We start from the raw sequence: 19937 nt of genomic DNA, 5'->3' as shown, positions 1-19937 counted from the left end.
TAAGTCGTGCTTTTTTTCTGAATTTTCCATCCGTGAGTCATATACCTTGAAAAATCATGCACTGCCACACGCCATCTTTTGGCATGACCAGCAACTAACATGAAGAGGAAACCAGTGCCTCTCAGCCCACTACACCTCTGCCCTCGACATCTAGGCATAGACACGATGGCCTCCAGTGACGGCACCAAGCGCAAGCTCAGTGCCTTGCTGGACATTGTTTCAGAGTCTGGCGTCCTAACCCTTTCGGCATCAAATTGCTCACTCATTCACTCACTGTTCTTTCTTACTGAATGTGATGGCACCTTGCGGTGGCCCACGGGTTAGGGCGTTCAGCTACCGAGCCGGAGTACCTGTGTTTGAACCCAACTGCGGTGGCCGCGTTTCGATGGAGGCGAAACACAAATGGTGCCCGTGTGCTGTGCGATGTCAGAGGGCACACTAAAGATTCCCAGCTGGCCGAAATTATTCTGAAGTACTCCACTGCAGCACCCATTTCCCTTCTTTCACTCCAACCCTCCTTCCCTCATGGCGCAACTGTGGTATCCAACTTGAAGCAGGACAGTTACTGCACCATTTCCTTTTCACGCCGCCTGAGAGGAGAAGGAGTTACGATGCAAAATTCAAGTTGTCTGCCATTGAATGTGTGCTGGAGAATGGGATCAGGGAAGCAGGGAGATTGTTTGACGAGAGCAATATTACCCAGGACTGGCGTAATTCAAACCTTGCAGGTGCAAACCTGCAAGAGCACCCCAGCTGACAAAGCTAAAAAAAAATAAAAAGCACTCCATAGGAAGAAAGCACCCTGGCCAGTGCTCGAAGATCGTCTGCACATGGCAGCTGCCGCAAGAGTAGGTATCTTCATCACACTTCCCGACGAAGGGATCCTCAGTATGTTTATAGCACTCACAGAATGAGCAGGTGTGTATTATACACTAGTGAGACTTGATGATTATGGATTGTTATGGTGCAAGGGCATCTATGGCAAAAAGCGCCATGGCACAGGGTATTTTCGATTACTCAATGTGGGGTCAAAGACCCATTTTTCAAGCATTTCACCACTTACTAACCGAGCACCAGGCCAAGGGAAAACTTGTACCCACTGCAGCACCGGTGGGTATAGGGCGGCACGGGAGATCTAACCTCGCACCTCCCAGATGTGAGCAGGATGCTCAACCACTCGGCCACTGCTGTGGTGCTAGTGAGACTTGTCTGAGGCTTTTTGAGAAAAACTGCCATTTGCAGGGGGCGCAACTTATGCACAAGTGCAACTTGCAGACTGAAAAATACGGCAAGCCCGGTAGCGTTGCCCCTCTTTCAGGTCTAATTTTGTTGTAGCATCTTTCAGGCAGAGATGTTGTGAATGCTCACATCACAGGCTCACACAATGTTCTCTTAGCAGAGCACAGCCTCGGCTGGCATCTGTGCATGCACCAAGAAGGAAAGCCATTACATGCAAGGGTAATTCTAGAACTCTTGCCGCTCTCCTAACACAGCACACACAGGAGGATACTCCATGACAAAATGACTGTCATTCGTCACAATCAAATCAGCTAAGATTTAATCCCCCAAAAACAAAAGCCATGCTTTTTTGAGCTTGAAATAAAGGATTCACTACAGAGTGCCCAATTAAAGGCGGCAGATAGGACATCAAAGTTGTTGAGCAGCACACCATTCTTGGAGTTATGTCCTCTTATTTAATCTGGGATTTACTTGCCGAGAATATACCGTAAAAACCGAACTATAAGTCGGACCAGAATATAGGTCGACCCCCTAACTAACCAATTCTAAAAATGAAAAAGATCTTTTTCAATGGAAAAAGTACCGAAAGACATCCTTACTTTGAAACGAATGCGACTCGAGAGGTTGCACAATGGTGACAGTATTTAATTTCATTTAAATGCTGCTTGTATGTACACTTGGCAAATGTTTTAACAATATCGCGCACCAATCGGCCCGCGTGTTTGTTTCTGGCACAGGCAAGTATGGCGCCGTAGAGCAAAGCCCTCCTCTTCATGAATCGCCGCAACCAGGATGGCGAGCCTTTGAATTGCGCCCTCGTGAGTCTAGAGGCATGCGCGATCTCTGCCGCTTTCACGCGGATGCATTCCGCAGTCACGGGCAGCGATCTTGCTCGCAGCGCAACGTTTCCTTCCTATTCTCGATACACTATGGTCTGCCCACGAAATGATGTTTTCTTCTGGTTGCTGCAAGTTGTAATACGTAGCCTCTGCCTCCGCCAGTACTGAATGCTCTTTTCGGATACTCCAAATTCGCGCTGTGCCGCCAGGTTCCCGTGAGCTTTCTCGTACTTAATCGTGTTTTTCTTGAAGGCGACGGTAAATTGCCGTTGGCTTCCGCTTTGCATCTACTGAAACGCAAAATGGCGGCACTGCTGCTGATGGCGATGGTGATGGAGGCTGTTGACTTCAGCCACCCATTGTAGCAAGACTTCCGTATTTTTTACGCCAATGACCGGTATGTAAGACCGACTTTTCACCATGGTTTTTTGAAAAAAAGTTCGACCTATATTCCGGTTTTTACGGTATACCCGAAGCTCTTTCGTAACTGGAGCAATATCGCTAACCCGCACTCTTCTTCCACAAAATAAACAAATATATCCCACATTGTTTGCCTAGAAGTTATTACAGTCTTGTGTGGCTGACCATTAATTTAAACAAAATTCTAGTTTTAGAGAAAAAGGCTAGCCATCACATATTGAAACGAAAGCTCCACTTTCCAGCCAGGCTTCACATGCCTGATGTCATACCATGTGACTGGCCACAGCTGAAGCCGAGCTTCGCCCGCGCCGAGCCTCCACCGTACCACATGACATTAATACTTGATTAGCCGTATATAGCGAGCGCCTCGCCGCGCTCGCTTCAGTCGGAGCTGTTGGGGGCTTGACTTTGCGGAGGGATGGAGGCCTGTGTTTTGCTCGTCTCATTAGGTAGAACCAAATTAAACCCGAGCCATTTTCCGATGGGTAAACCCCGATCAAGATCTAGCTATGTTCGTAGGTAGGTGCCAAGAGCATAGAATAATAAATAAATTATAAAGTGAACATTGCCACAACTAGGATTCGAACACATGGCGCCACGAACAGATCAGCTTCGCTGACCAGTGCATGATAGCATTATGCTATCATCGCAGCCTATCACGCCTCCTGTTAAACTGCACCACACTCGCACGCTGTGCATCACACATCCTCGTCTTCATCAACTTCCATCTGCGGCGCGAACAGATCAGATCAGCTTAACCTCGATCAGAGATTTACCCGGTTCTAATTTTGTTGCCAGACGTGCCAACGACCCAGCAAAGGAAAACCATGAGCCAGTCAGGCGAAACACATGCTTTCGCATTTTAGCTGCGTTAAAACCCTGAAATTTTTTTGTTTTGCTGCTGATCTCCTACCGTACTTTCTTCAGCTGTATAAAATTCTTCAAATAAATCATATTTATGACAACAGAATTTTGCACCCAATCATTCATCTGCTTTAAACAAGCCTTACGGTTTTATGGGGTTTAACAGCCCGAAGAGACTCTGGCTGCGAGCTACCGTAGTGGAGGGTAGTACACGAGCATGTAGCATTACGCCTCTATTGAAATGTGACTGCTGCTGTCAGGATCGAATCCGTGTCTCTTTGGTCAGTAGCCGAGCGCCATAACCACTGTGCCATGCCAAATTTTCACATTTGTACCAGCAAAGAATGCGTAGGAACCTTCCGAGACAATGTTGCTCTTGATGGAAATGCAATGCATGATATTGTCATGTAGTGGTGAAGGCAGCCCAGGCAGTGAGGAAGACAGTAAAAGAAAGCTTCCAAAAGAAACTGTTATTGGGGCTGACCTGTGCCCACAATGAACCGAATGACTCGGCGGTGGCGAAAGCAGCAAATATGCTCAGTGGTCGTTGGTGTGCCCGCAGCTCTTGGTCGTGCTGTATTTAAATCTGATAGCTAATTCGGAGATATGACGCGCAAAGTTACCACGACAGTTTGGAACAACGCAGAATTGGCTCTGCCTGGATGCGATCAATCGAGATGAATCTGGTCACGTCTTGCATCACAAAGTGATAAAGCCATGTGCTGCCAGATTTGAAGAACAAACAAATAACGAGTAAAAAGATTAGTGGCAATATAGGCATGCGTGGCTGTCAGCAAAGTAGAGTATCACCATACACCCTGAACCCAGCTTTAAAAACCTATTCCATAATCAGCCTCATTTATTTTCCATCTTGTAATTAAGATGTTCAACTGGGTTATCATAATACACTGAAATTTAGAGACATCACTTGCGTAGCTCACTGATGAAGCATGGCGTGAAAGTAGATTAATGTGTTTTAACTTTTACGTGCCAAAAAACTGCCATTTGCTATGACATAGTAGAGCAAAAGGCCCCAGATTGATTTCAAATACTGGGATTTCTTTAGAGAGCACCACAACTCACTACAAAGGTGGTTTTGCACTTTGCATCTGTTGAAATGGAGCAGCAATGGTTGGAAATGAACCAAGAGCTTGTGTGCTCAGAAGCCAAATGCTATGGCCACTGCGCTGCTGTGCCAGGTGCACAACAGGAGAAGCAATGATTCACACAAAACAAGGCTGGAATAGAGTCTCCTTCACCGTTACCGACCCCCTAGGTACAAAGAAAAGAGACTGCAAGTAGAAAAAAAATTGGTTGATACACTTACTTAGAAGAGGGCGCGTGTACAGACCAGCCAAAGTCTGCAATCTTGACATCGCCATTGATTCCCAGGAGCAGGTTTTCGGGCTTGATGTCCCGGTGGATGACATTTTGGCTGTGGCAGACCTTGAGAGCGTTGCACAGTTGGTAGATGTACTGCACAAGAGGAACGGGCCCCTAAGAACCTCAAGAGCAAGGCAACCTTGCGCTGTTTTGCACAGCACCGCCAAGTATGTCGTGGTGGCTTTTACCTCATACTGCACAGCATGGACTAGTCTATCAGGGTCATGATGAGTACCTAAAAAAGTCCCTACACACTACAGTGTAAGAAAAACAATGCACAAAGAGCTGTCTAAACCATGCTCCCTGTTAACATTTAGCAAAAGCACTGTTTGCAAAGTTGCTGCCAAAACACTGGAAGAGAAACAGGCAGCATGTGCACATTATTCAAGTGATTCTTTTCCACAGAAAGTGGCCACAAAGCCAAGGTATGCCTGTGCTCATCAGACAGGTGCCTGGTGGCAGTGCAGTTGAAACCAAGAATCTCCCACAGATGAGGCAGGGTGTTGCATGTGCTTGCATGAGGAGGCAAATACGCACCGCACCCTGCCTATTTTCATTTCTGGCTGGCCTTTGCCCTGGTCCTACGTATTGTATTCACTCCCTGATCTCACGCCCTTCCTACTTTTGACATCCGTCAGTATTGAAGTTGGGGCTCATTTGCCCCAACTTCCACAACAATTTGTCCACAACAATAAGGCTATGGAAACTAATTATGGCGAACAGTTCACAAGCTCAGAGAATATGCACAAGCTATGCAACAGGAGATTATAAAGGGCTCAAGAAGAATCCGAACCACAGTCGCCTCCAATGTATACGAAAATCTCTGCGTGCAGCTGTTTCCACATCAAGCCTCAACCACCGTCGGAAAGCTAATTTCTATTTATACTTTTTGATCTGATAACACTCTGTGGTGATGCAAGCCAGTGCAAGTGGTTAACACAAAGCAGAGCCTCGTTCGTTGTGGGTGCAGGATACAGCTCCAAACAGAGAGGGCACCATACAAACGACCAAGCGAGGCTGAGCTCTGGCAAGCCCGAAACCGTTGAATCTGAAACAAGAGGCAAATGAAACAACAGACAGCGAACAACAATACTGAGCCTGTATGGAAGTATGTATTCCAAGTAAACCAGTTCAGTGTAACAGCACTTTGTCTCATTGGGATCACCTAGAAGGCATCACAGTGGCGCAGAAGCAGGCAGGGTGCTTACTGTCGCAGCTCTCTGGTCGGTGAATCTCTTTGCTCTGGTGAGGTGGTGGTACAGCTCCCCCTGGGGTGCATACTCCAGGATGAGGTAGACACGTGTCTCATCGTGGAACCAGTTGTACAAGCACAGGATGTTTGGGTGCCTGCATCAGGGACGCCATTTTCCACCAGTTGTTTACCTCTGCAGCTAGCATACAGTTACAGCTAGGGAACCTGGGTGTGGCCATTCCAAGCGCTAAATTCAGTTTGGGAGCAGAAATGAACCAATTTTACAGAAAAACTCTAATTTGCAGCAACATGCAGCAGGTTTAATACAATGGTGCAGTTTGGTGCAAACAGCATGGCATTCCCATGACTGGCCTAATGAGTAATACTAATGAGGAAATTTCAGATACCTTTCAAAAACAAAGCACCACACTTACCAAATAAATTAAAAGGCCAAACGCGTTCATCGAAAAATAGCAAATGCCCAAGGGCATACAATACAAGAATCTTTGTGCACTCAAAGCACAAGTGCACTCTCAACACGAATACTCCTGTATGGCAGTAAAAAAGAAGTAAGCTGTCCTCTAGCATGCTCCCTTTTTACTCCTTTCTGTTTAGAGTGTGGTGACCATACCACTAAGCAATGCACTCGCAAAAGAACTCATGACACCAAATTCAAACGCTTCTTTGAACACAAAAGCAGCAAGCATGTACGCCCCCGTGTGTGTGGGAGTCAATGCCAAAATAGCTCAGGAAACAAGTGTGGCGTGACGTCAGAAGGAAGACTCCGGCTTCATGGGGTTTAATGTCGCAAAAAGACTCCGGCAACGGGGGATGTTGTGATGAAGGGCTCCAGTATTTTTAACCACTTGGCGTCCTTTAACATGCACTGACACCGCACAATACACAGGCCTCTAGCATTTCGCCTCCATTGAAAGGTGACTGCCATGGCCGGGATCGAACGCGTGCATTTCATGTCAGCAGCCGAACACCATAACCACTGAGCTACTGCGGCGGCTTCTGAAGGAAGACTCAGAACTAAACCTCACTCAAGAATGCCGTTAGGAATAAGCTAGTGACATACTATTGTTCACCTTGCTTTACTTTGACAGCTTTCACAAACCTTGAATGCGTTGCACATACTACTAGAACAGCAATGTTCTGTAGCCCCGAGCTACCGTTCTAAAAAAATGATTTATTCTCAACAGCAGTGAAAGGAAATAAAAATTGGCGGTGGTTTAACTCTGGTTAAACCTGGAGTGACGCGATACCTACAGCTGGCCGAGTGGAACTTGGTCATGTGACCAACCCTGTGACGAACCATGTGATCAGCCATGTGATGAACCATGTGGTCAGCCATGGCGCCACTCCGCCGACACCTGCTCTGCACCACCTGACCAACCACGTGACAGTGTGGCGGTGCCGCCACGCTGAAGGCTCGAAATGCTACCGTAATGTAGCTATCGCTACAAAACTCTGTAGCAACAAACCCACTAAACACCAGCACGATCTAATGCTTCAATACCTATTCATGTTTCTCCATTCTGTGAAATATGATCGGTCCTGACTCCCGCCATTCCAAGCTGTTGATGCCTGTGTCGGCTGTCTTGCTTGTGTTCAGTTTCAGTTATTGTTCTGAATGCAGCAAGCGGTGCAACAACCTTCATGCATCAAGTGCCATGCAGTGCAATATGAAACAGCAGCCTCACCTGAGGTGAGACTGAATCTCGATCTCCCTCCGCAGCTGGTGCTCCACGTTGTTCTTCTGCAGCTGTGACTTAAACATCACCTGCGTGGACATTTTTCGCAGTTCTTTCACGGGGACTCTTTGTGGGCTATGTGTGTTTTCAGAGCAAGTCATAACAAAGAGGTTGCGGTCTCTGCCAGCTACCAGCAGCTCTTGCTTTGCATTGCATTGGTGGTGAATACTCTAATGTAGTGACACCAGAACACCCATTCTCCTGCTGGCTAAAGGAGTTACCCGGTAGACCAGAGTCGTAACAAACGCGCATGCCAGAGAGGGTGGTCTTGAGAACCGGCTACTTGTCATGCGATGTAGGTGGAACCTGGAAAAGGCGTGCTTATGCGAGTGGAGTGGGAGCACAAGAGCACACAGCTATCACTGCCCCTTCTTTGTTGTCTGGGAGTTGGCCATTGCCTTTGAGCACACAATGGAATGAACTGAACGAACTAAGTAGCAAGTAAGATAACTTCACCTCTGGTTGTAAATTTGGTCCGTCGTGACATGAACCGTTGAGGCCGTCTGGCATTTTGGATGGTGCAGGGCAAGTGGCAACTACTACACCAGCTTGTAATTACATAAGAATGAAATAGACACATGTGCCAGCAGTTTGTCCTGGCTAGATAAGGAGTAGCACCGGAGTAGCCAGTTCAGAGACTTAAATGAGTTGTAACAAACCAACAGGAATGCCGCAATAGGTACGTTCAGTTGCCAAGCCAAAGCTGGCCTACAGCTACATCACAGACCCTACAAGCAGCAATCAACAATGTGGAGAGGTCATGTAAATGGTAGAACAGGGACTACTGTAACCTCAGAAAAGTACAAGCTACAGCTCTTGCAAATGGATAGCAAACAGGAAAGTGAAGCTTAAACTTAACTTAATAAAGACAGCTGTTGCTCAAACTCTTTAGGTGCCACTGGCCACTTCTACTACAGATGAAACCTTCGATAAATTATCTATGTCGACCAAAAAAAAGCAAACTGTTTGTGTACATGCCTGCGACACAGCAGCACACAGCTGTGTACAAAGCGTCCCGGTGGTCGCAACATCACAAGCTGCTTCAGGTAAGGTAGGACCACAGACGCTGCCAACTTTCGACCTGCAAGCAGGCGAAGCTCCGAGAACCACCAAACTTGCTCTAGTGAATTTAAAATTTGTGATCAGTAGCTTACACTCTCATGGCATATGTTAGCGTCAGGCTGGGGCAGATGCAACTTCTTTTCTACTAGGAGATTGTCCTAGTCATGCAGCATTATCGTCCTTTCAAGACAGTGCACCAATGCACTCATGGCTTACACAGCCAGCTGAAAATGCTCATTCCTTTCTTACAGTGTTCACCGTTGTAGTAAGCACATGCTCTGTACTGTGCCTTACAGGTTGTAGTTAGCACATGCTCTATACTGTGCCCTACAGCCTAGCTCCTTGGATATATTTGCTTTGCAGTTAAACGTAGCCAGGAAGTATGCCAAAAATAAAGCAAGAAAAATTTTTTTTTAAAATTGGTTTTGAGAGAAGGAAAGGGCGCACTGACTTTTCAGTGGGCATCAAAACCATACCAAGAGGGAAGGTATGAAAGATGGAGTAAAATAAGAGAAAGAGATGGTGTAGAGGAGAAGTTCAAATAAATTTCGACCACATGGCGATCTAATGTGCACAGACATTCTAAAGCAAACGAACACCTTTTCCTTTTCACCTACATTAAAACGGGAATGGCTGCTGGGTCTGGATTGAATCCAGGATCAAGTGAGGGGCAATGGAAGTGTTATGCTGCAGGACTTTTCTCTGCATGCAATGTCAGCATCGGAATAGCAGACATCATCCTAGCCATTGAAAATTGTTTACTGTAGTCCCCATGGCACCACTGAATATATCACTTCTTTCACTTTTGAAACCTCATCTTCAAAGCTGCCGAAAGTGTTATAGTCACTTTTTAATCGTTACCTTCAATTTCCATGTGGCTTGGTTTTCAAACCAATTTCAGATGTCTGTCAAGCATACACTTCCATCATACCATGAAACTTTGACCAAAATAAAAAACAAAGCACCACAGAAAATTGTTAGCTCTAAATACCAGGGATTAATTTGCATAAAAAATTGCGCATTGCTCAGCACTGTTCAATGTGCCACTTGGCAAACAGCGCACATATGTGTTTCATTACATTAGTTTGTGCACAGCTGTGACCATGCATAAATTGAAGTTATAAAAAGTGCCGCTTGCTTTCAGTCATTACAATCTCTCAAACTGACACAAGATTGAGAAATCAATTATTTTTTTCAAACCTGCACCTAGCATCAAAAAAAAATATGTGCAGCCGCAGCACATTCTTTATGTAGAAAAAGCCTCAGTTTCGCTATCTATGAACATTTCTGTACTAAATGTCAGAACCTTTGAGGCTGTGATCATATAATCAGAACTGCCTTTAACTCTGAATGCTTCCATGTGACCAAAGATAGTTCCTTAGCAGAGATAAGAAAGGCTGCTATCACCTACCAGTTAGCAGAGCAAAATGCATTTCAAGACATCTGCCCATGGAGAAGATATGATAAAATCCTATGGAGCTACGGGTAATGCTGCTGTAAGTACAATACAACTTATACATGTTTGAAGTTTGCACGTTGAGGAATGCATAACCCCCTATCAGACTTCTTTTTACGAAATTGGTGCTGAAATGATCATTTAGTACTCATGCAGCAATCTGTTTGCAAACATATAAATCCTTTGGACAAGCTCTGCTTGTCTTAAACCATTTGTTGGTTTGCAGACAGATTGCATTATGGGTGCTTAATGATAATTTTGGAAAAAAGCATGTCTTCTAGGGGGTTAAAAGCTCAGGTCTCGAACTACTTGATGCACCAGTTGTGTGTAAATAGGATTTAGTGAAGGTAACGTCCAGGCAAATTCGGTGGAGGCAATTTTGATCTCGTCTAGCAATACTGCGTGGCATGCGGAAGTCACAAGTGGGGTCGGTATGAAGAAGGGGTCTATATTGATGCTGCGGATCACACCACACAGAGTGTTGCATCTGCAAGATTTTGTAGTTAGAAGCCTCGCGCCATCACTGCGAGAAAATGGTATAGGTAGGAGCAAGGTGGTGTCGCCATGCGCCGACCTCTCTGCACCATCAGCGTGATCGTTGCTTGCAAGGCCACAGTGAGCGGATAACCACTGCAACACAGCACGGTGGCCAAGCTCACAGATCTCCGAGTGGAATCTGTTTAAGTCATCGCTGATTGGCTCTTGAAGGCTTACTGATGACCTTATATAGATTGTAATCAAGCCCGGGAGTCACTGAAAATAACCCACGCTGCTGGCGGTTGTTGGAGAATGTAAGTAAATGCTACTCTCAGAGCAGCCAGCTCGGTAGTAGTAGTCGGGGTGCGTGACTGAGTAACGCCGAAATTGTGGTGCGCGTTGACGGAACCCAGCCACCAATCACTGATGAGACGGATGAGACAGAGCCATCAGTCACATCAGACAGTACACACTGTAGCATCGATAAATGTGTTCAAGAGCAAAATATTTATGTGCAGGACCGGGGGTGTTTGTTTTTATTTTGATGCCAGGCACTGTTGTCTCATTTGCCATGCTGTGTACCTTCAAGGTGAGGAGGAGGTCGTGTCCAGCCTGCAAGATAGGCATCAATTTCATCACTCACAATGAAGTGGCTTATCAGTTTGTTAAATATGTTCTTGATGTCTTCCATGTTTCATCTTTTTTACCAAGCATGAGACCATGCATGCATGTGAGGACAGGCAGGCGCAGACTCAACATTGTGAATGAAGAAGAAATTCACCAAAGCGAGTACCTGTCCCACTTCTTTTCCATTACTGCCCGTATGCCTTTTGCAACGCTCTTCCATGGGTCATTATCAAACCTCGCAGCTTGTCATCTCCACAACATTGAACATAAAATTTTTATTGAAAGTCTGAAGACAGGTGGCACTTAGCAGCTGTTGCATGCAGGCCAGAGGGTGCAATATTTTATGCCCAATGCCCTTGCACAACATCAAAATGAAAAAAAAAAGATAGTTGATTTGCGTAGTTAGGCCAGATGCAATCGAGGTGTGCCAGTAGTTGTTTTCACTTTGGTTTCAGTGTTTAGATCGAGTGTTCACGGATAGCAGTTGGACGGAGTTAATGTTCATATATGTCGAACTGGTCATTGCGGTACCAGACACCTAGGCTTGTATACAACACCTCGTAGACAACATACATGATGGGAAATACCTGTAACATGGTACATAAAAATCAGCAAGCATCCAGCAGTCATGGGTGTGCCATCCACTGCAGTCAGACACAAGGAGTCCTTACTTCTTGAAAACAGTGCCATATGCTTTAAAGGAACCATGAAATGATATTTACTGAGGTTACGAAAAGTGCACAAGCGATCGGTATTCCATCACTCATCACCACACTACAAAAATATTTAAGCTAGCTGGCTTTATTAATACTAAAGATAGATTAAAAATGATGCTCGCCTTTCAACCCATACATCATGGCCTGCCAAAACAAAAAAAGAAAACTGGTCTGCACTGCACCTTGCTACACCCCATCCCACCTACAGCACATCGACACACCCAACAGGAAGGCTCGCCCAGATTCCCCACCATTTCACGTGGGTAGGGGCAGCTAAGAATGGGTGCCAAAGTGTTGCCCTAATCAATTCCAAGCAGTAATTTTTAAGAATTATTTGTAAATTATAGGGTCCACCGAGAGCTTTTAAACTTGACAGGAATATTCACAAAAACCACCTATATAGGTTTGTTGGTTTAGAATATGCCTATGGCAATCATTGCAGGGCCCATTTAAATGAGACCAGTAAATGATAAATAAGAGCAATGGAAGAAGACACCGCAAGGTAACTAGAAAAAGCCATCATTGCACTGGAGGGTTGACTGCGCCAGAAACATGCCAGTTTTCATTTGTTCTTGTGGCACCATTGCTGTACCAAACTGACAGCTTCTATTTGCGCTTCAGTTCTCTTTTCATATTGTGTTCTTGTGTCCATATTCGTCATATGTCCTGAAGTGGTGCAAAAACTTACTATGAACCCTGCAACCCACCTTAAGAGCCACAATGAATTTTGTTTTCTTTTCTCGGGCGAGGTACACGTTGCCAAACTTGCCCTTCCCCAGTGGCCGGCCAATCTAAAAGTCCTTGAGGCACCACTCCTTGACAGACCTGCAAGTAAAGAAAAAGACCACACAGGGCTGAAAGTGCTACTCCAGCAATGCCACATTCTGAGCATTACATCAATCAAGAAACCCATGCCACTACCCTGCAATTTCAATGACAGCACTACACTGCACTACTCCGATTAAAGATCAACCATCATATGTACAGATGCAAACACAAGCAAACAAAGCACACTATTTTGTTTGTGAATGATGCCTGTCCTAGCAGAAATCAAGAACTATACTGTCTTCACGAGAAACTACAGGTTCGACCACTATTAGCATGCACATGCCAAGCCTCCGAATTTCTATTAGGGCATGCGCAAACAGGGGTACAAGACTACTGTATCCGTTTACTTCTGTTTACACTTGTGCTTATTGGATAGTTATACATTTTTGCTCCACGAAGAAATAGCGCATTGCTTGCACGTTATAATATATGTAGTTTGGTCAAGCATCAGCAGGAATGACTTCTTGACAAGTTGGTGACACATTCTGAATTGACAGTGTGAATGATGAGACAAACAGAAGGAAAAAGACCGCAAGACAAGCCATGTTCGGATTTATAAAGAGGTGGGGGCAATGGGAACGGATGGCCCTTCCCACAAATACAGAAATTTTACAGACGAAAATTATGCTGGACCTCACTGCTTTGACGAAGAAAGTCGAGAGTGATTGATGGGTCACTCCAAGAGACCATAAATACCCCCCCCCCCTCCCCCATTCAGAGAAAAGCGCTGCCTTGCAGTTTTGTTTGTTTTTCATCATTTGCACTACTATTTCAGTGATGACAAGCATGTCCAAGTAGCCAGAGCCTGCACAGCCACCTTCCTTAACACTCTGCCACTGCACTGAACGCTGGTGCACGCACAATCTGGCGCAGAAACACTGCGCACGCAAAATGTGACAGAGAAGGCCTAAATATTAAAGGGACACTTGGGAGAACTCTATCATTTTTTTTTTGTTAGCAAAATCTGATACTTCGGCATTTCATGGCTTTGTTGCCGCTTGTCCGGGCGCGAAAGGTGCATTTATTTCAAATAAATTTGGATTCGAAGTTGAGAAAGTTTTTCCCGCCGCTCTGATTCAAACTCGAGAACTCTTATGACGACACGGAGAACTCTTATGACGTCACAGAACGGAGTGACGTGATACGTGACGTAAGCGCAGACTCCGTGATTTCTGACGGCTAGCGGTGCGGTGCGCAACCTTCCTTTGCCAGCCTCAGAGATTCGTGGCTTCCATGAAGTAAGGAAAATTCCTCCAAGGTGGCGCCTCTTGTCCTAGGAAGTCAAGTTAATTCAGATATAGGTTTCATTAACATGCAAGGTGGCAGGAATAGACTGAAATGGGAGGAAATAGAAGAACAGTTAAGACAGGAGGAATTAATGGTATATGGTTTAGCGGAAACACATCTTAGAGACATGGAGCAACCACCCTGTAACCCAGACTACGCATGGGAATATTGCAATAGAACAGAGGGCAGCAGAAAGGGAGGTGGAATTGGGGCATTCATTCATAAAAGTATGAATTTTCAAAGGGTTAGACTGGGATGCAGGGAACATTTATGGCTAAAAGGAACAGTGGCAGGCAAGCAAACACTCCTTGGCTTTGTATACCTGTGGACAGGGGTTAATGCCAAAGAGGAAAACAGGAAAATGTTAGAATGTATTGCAAGCGACATTGATGAGCTAGGAGGACAGGGCGGGATAATTATATTAGGCGACATGAATGCACACATAGAAGACCTGGATGGGTACACGGATTCGACAGGAAGCATGCTGCAGGACATGTGTGACAGGCATGATTTAGTTGTATGCAACAGCACCGAGAAGTGTGAAGGGCTCATAACATGGGAGGCGGGGAGTCTGCACTCGACGATAGATTATGCACTAATGTCACAGAGGATGTATAACAGATTAGGGGTAATGAGCATAGATGAAGATGGTTCCAGAAGTCTAGATAGTGACCACAAGCGTATCAAGTTGAGCTTCAGAAGAAAAAGCATTGTAGGACTGAATCAAGATAAACAATCAGGGGGAAATTTTTACTCAGAAAAGCAATTGGAAGTAGCAGCCAAACAAATCGAGAAAGTAATTTTTGAGGATAGTGAAACAGAATGGACTTATACCAAATTAACTCGATTACTGGAGCTAGAGCTAGCTAAGGTGCGAGTAAAGCTAAAAGGGAAAAGATGCAAACCCAAGAGTTGGTGGGATGAGGAGGTCAAGAGGGCAATAGAAAAGCACAAGGAAGCATCCAGGGAACACAGATATTCCAAGAAGAGGGGGGAACCAAAACCCGAAGTAGACAGAAAATGGGATACCTTCATAAAGCGTAGAAGGGACGCATCCTATTTGATTAATGAGAAAATTAGAAGAAAGGGTGCCCAATGGATGTCAAAAGTAAATAAAAAGGATAGAAAAGCAGCCCAAAAATTCTGGAAACATCTAAATGCAATGAGTAATAAAACTAGGCTAGAACAAAGGTTTATTGTTACAGATGAGGGTATTCGACTAGAAGGGGATGAAGCAATAAAACACATAGGAACAAGGATGACGGAAAAATTTTCAGCAAAGCACGTGGTACATAATTTATCGAAGGAGGATAGACCGGTTACAGCAATAGCTTCACTTGAGCAAGGAGAGTGGGAAAGGGCATAGAAGAAGGTTCCTAGTGGCACATCAACAGGACCAGATGGTATCCCGATTATGTTGATAAAGAAGTTAGGACCAAAATCCAAGCAAACATTAATACAGGTAGTGAACAAAATGATAGTGGATGAGAAAGTCCCCGATGAATGGCGATTAAGTAGAATGAACATGATATATAAGGGAAAGGGGGACAAAGCAGACGTAAGTAACTATCGCCCCATAACAGTGACGTCTGTGGTTTACAGGGTGGTGATGCAAATTATAAAGGATAGACTGCAGGCTTGGGTGGAGAACGAGGGGGTGCTAGGGGAAGTACAGAATGGGTTCCGGAAACAAAGGAGGTTGGAGGACAATCTATTTTCATTGACACAGTGTATAGAAATTGCGGAAAAGGAACATAGGCCCTTATTGCTAGCATTTCTGGATATTAGGGGAGCCTATGACAACGTTACTCAGGAGCATTTGTGGGACATATTGGGCACATTGGATGTGGAAAATGGAGTAATTAATCTTTTAAAAGATATATATAGAGGTAACAGAGTGCTCATAAAATGGGAAAAAAATGTATCAGGGCCTGTAGAGATACAGCGGGGGCTTAGACAAGGATGTCCTCTGTCCCCTTTGTTGTTCATGTTGTACCTGCAAGGTTTGGAGGCCAAGCTAGAGGGGAGCGGACTAGGTTTCAACCTATCTTTTTTCAAGCAAGGGGAATTGATTAAACAGACATTACCGGGACAAATATATGCGGACGATATCGTGATAATGGCTGACAACAAGGAAGACCTGCAGAAGTTGTTAGACATATGCAGTACAGAGGGAGATAGATTAGGCTTCAAGTATAGTAAGGAAAAATCTGCAGTCATGACATTTAATGAAGAGGGCGGCGAGCATAGAATACAGGAGTTCGTGCTAAAGGTAGTGAATGAGTACAAGTATCTTGGGGTGTGGATAAATAACAGTGTTGAGTATCTGACAGAGCATGAAAAATATGTAATGAATAAAGCTAGTAGGAATGCAGCTGTCATGAAAAATAGGGCACTGTGGAATTACAATAGGTATGAGGTGGTAAGAGGGATCTGGAAAGGGGTGATGGTCCCTAGCCAGACCTTCGGGAATGCGGTCCTGTGTATGAGGACAGATGTTCAAGCAAGGCTGGAAATTAGGCAACGGGGAGTAGGGAGGTTAGCTTTGGGAGCACATGGCAATACACCAAATCAGGGGGTACAGGGTGATATTGGATGGGCGTCTTTCGAGAGCAGAGAGGCTAGCAGTAAGATAGCATTTGAGGAACGATTGAGAAGGATGGAGGAAAAGCGGTGGGCTAGGAAAGTTTTCAGATACCTGTATATAAAGAATGTTGACACGAAATGGAGAAAGCGAACTAGAAAATTGACAAGCAAATATCTGGACAGCAGTAAGGGGGCAAATCAGCAATTATCGGTTAAGAAAAAGGTTAAAGGAACAGAGAGAGCTTTGTGGAAAACAGGGATGCTGACGAAATCGGCACTAGAAACATACCGGACCTTTAAACAGGAAATTGTCAAAGAAAATATCTATGATAATTGTAGGGGAAGTTCTTTGTTGTTTGAGGCCAGGACTGGAGTTTTGCGGACTAAGAAGTATAGAGTCAGGTACCAGGAGATAGACACTTTGTGCATTGCGTGCGGAGAGGAGGAGGAAACGGCTGAACACTTGATACTTTTCTGTAAAGGGCTTCACCCTACAGTGGAAGGCAGCGGGGCTGACTTACCCAAGGCATTGGGGTTTAGGGATAGTGAAGGGAAAGTGGATTTTAAGAGGTTAGAAATAACCAAGCGAAGGTTATCTGATTGGTGGCTAAAAGCAAGACAGGAGTAAAATTTCACAAGACATGGCTAGGTGGCTTGAGCCACCGCCCGATGTAAAGGGTTCAGCCGTATCCATCCATCCATCCATCCATCCATCCATCCATCCATCCAGTCATCACGCTTGTACTTGCGAGATTGGCCTGTGGCGGCGACACCTGTATTTTGGTTCTTGCTATTTTCTACATTACAAGAGCTTTGTTTTCATTAAGAGTGGCATTTTTGTGATCATGAGCTGCTATTCTATTGATACAAGCCAACTTCAATTTCTCCTCAGTGTCCCTTTAACATGACAGGCGAACAAGCTCAGGGACCACTGCGGTTTATTGATAACTTGGCATAGCTGTGGTGTCATGCAACAGCAAACACAATTTTCTTTGTGCCTGTTATATATCATTGTAACGCAGTTCACGGCAGTGATTGTGAAAAAACGTTCCATTTGGGTATGGTCAGACGACCAAGAAAAAGCGGCCGAGGCAAGGCTGGCGTTGCATATGTCTACTCGCCCACCGTCGCCTCTCCTCCTCTCCACTCCTCTCCTTCGTTTCACTCACCCCTTGGCCAGACAGCACCTCTCCTCCTCTACATCGTTTCGGGGGGACAGCGGCGCTTCCTACCCTTCCGTCCTCCTCTCCACCACCCATCCCCTCGGGACCCGCCATACCCCATCGTAACTCCAGCTGCATGCTAGTTCGGCTGCCGCTTTCAGGGTGAAGAAACCGCTACCGGCGGGGACATGTTGGGTCTCACCCTCCCGTTCAGTACTTGCAACTGGGCTTGTTGGTGTCTTTCACGAATTCTTCGGAAGGACACGCGCTCGCGAAAGAAAGCCGACCAACACGAAACAGCCTAAAGTGACTCCGGTGGGAATACTTCCAGGTTTTGCGTACGTCGTGGTAAAGAGTGAGGAGGGCCGCCGAAGGGGAGCAGGGGAACGCGCCGACAAAGGGGACAGGCTCTCAGAGCGGCGTCGTCCTTTCTGACCCAGCATTAAGTGCCGCTCAGTACTGGGCTGCACTCAATCTAGGTTCATAATCACGATTGTTAATGAGTTTGTTTTACTATGGTGAAATTTATTTGGTCTTGCGGGAGACCTGGCGCCGACAGTCGGCCGACTGTTTTAGTCGGCGCAGTGTGACATAGAGCCAGACATCACGGCGACATGGTTTTCGCAGACCAAGTCGGCAGACTTGGCCTAGTTAGTGTGTGCGGGGAAGTTGGTTGGTGGCAGCCGGACAGATCGGTCGTGTGCGGCCGGTGGTGGTCCCGGGGTCACGGAGTTGGAGAAACGAGTTGCTTGAGCGGCGGCCGGGCGAGTTGGCTGTGTAGTGGCCGACGGTGGCCCGGAGTCGCGAGAGTTTGGAGTTTAGTTTTTTTGTTTGTTTGTTAAAGCGAAGAGGCCGAAACATTTCGGCATATGTAAATCAGTTTTGTATTTACAGTAATAAATAACTTTTTGAAGAAAGGCTGTCCAAGTGCCAACATCAGAAGACCTGCACGCCTGTCTCAAACTCACCGGTCGCTATGTACGTCCCCCGGGTCACTCACGAGACCCGCCCTCTACCACTCCACATCAACATCTGGATGCAACAGCATCGCACCACAAGAGAGAAAGAGCGAAAAATCAATATCGTGACTGAACAAATGAGCTCAACAAAAAGCTGCGACGAGAGCTTCACATACGCGCTTACCCACAAGAGCGCATAAATAACACGGCTGCCTTATTGCGAAACGCCTTTGCGATCAGGTTCAATGCAACTGAACGGGAGGGTGAGACCCAACATGTCCCCGCCGGTAGCGGTTTCTTCACCCTGAAAGCGGCAGCCGAACTTGCATGCAGCTGGAGTTACGATGGGGGTATGGCGGGTCCCGAGGGGATGGGTGGTGGAGAGGAGGACGGAAGGGTAGGAAGCGCCGCTGTCCCCCCGAAACGATGTAGAGGAGGAGAGGTGCTGTCTGGCCAAGGGGTGAGTGAAACGAAGGAGAGGAGTGGAGAGGAGGAGAGGCGACGGTGGGCGAGGAGACATATGCAACGCCAGCCTTGCCTCGGCCGAAAAAGCAATACCGCGACAAGTCCTGTGAACGATACTCACATGACGATGTTTCCGACAACCGTAAAGAATATCAAATTGACCTTGGCAAATCCTCGACAGCCGCAGCAACAAACTTCAAAGTCTCACAACACACGCAGGTGTCACGGCGACGGTGTTCAGCTCTGTTCAGTGCCACAACTTCTAAGGTTTTCACAGAACGCTGACTGCTGCCCGCAACTACCGCAACTGTCGCGCCGCGGAAATTAAATTCGCGGACATGCGGACGGGTGGCGCAGTGCATGAGGGCGCCGCTTGGGTACGCGTTCATCAGCGGAGTCTTGAGTAAATCGAACCAATTTTAAGTGTAGCACACAAGTTAACAACAAAAAGAACCTTTTTATTGTTATTAAATATTTGGAAATAATCTACACATTTTAGCGTGCGACTTCAGCAGTTTCGGTTTTATTCATTTCTTAACTGAGACAGAGTAAGAATGGGACACAAAACTCCACGAGTTTCGTCCTCCCATCCTTGCGCTGTTTCAAGTATGATCGGT

At 45.9% G+C, this 19937-nt stretch overlaps 1 protein-coding gene across 1 annotated transcript in view; it reads right to left on the bottom strand.

Moving 5' to 3' along the window:
* Positions 1–19649, bottom strand: part of LOC144094915 (aurora kinase A-B-like) — a 28744-nt gene extending 9095 nt beyond the window's left edge. The window contains exons 1-5 of the mRNA XM_077628778.1: positions 19442–19649; positions 12740–12857; positions 7644–7723; positions 5954–6092; positions 4690–4838 (exon numbers count right to left, since the gene is read on the bottom strand). Coding sequence (XP_077484904.1) covers positions 4690–4838; positions 5954–6092; positions 7644–7720 — 365 coding nt within the window. The 5' untranslated portion in view covers positions 7721–7723; positions 12740–12857; positions 19442–19649. The remainder of the gene's footprint in view (positions 1–4689; positions 4839–5953; positions 6093–7643; positions 7724–12739; positions 12858–19441) is intronic.
* Positions 19650–19937: the final 288 nt, after the last annotated feature.

This window comes from Amblyomma americanum, chromosome 6 (assembly GCF_052857255.1).
Source record: "Amblyomma americanum isolate KBUSLIRL-KWMA chromosome 6, ASM5285725v1, whole genome shotgun sequence".
Taxonomy (NCBI): Eukaryota; Metazoa; Arthropoda; class Arachnida; order Ixodida; family Ixodidae; genus Amblyomma; species Amblyomma americanum.
This window is presented reverse-complemented; position numbering and strand designations above follow the sequence as displayed.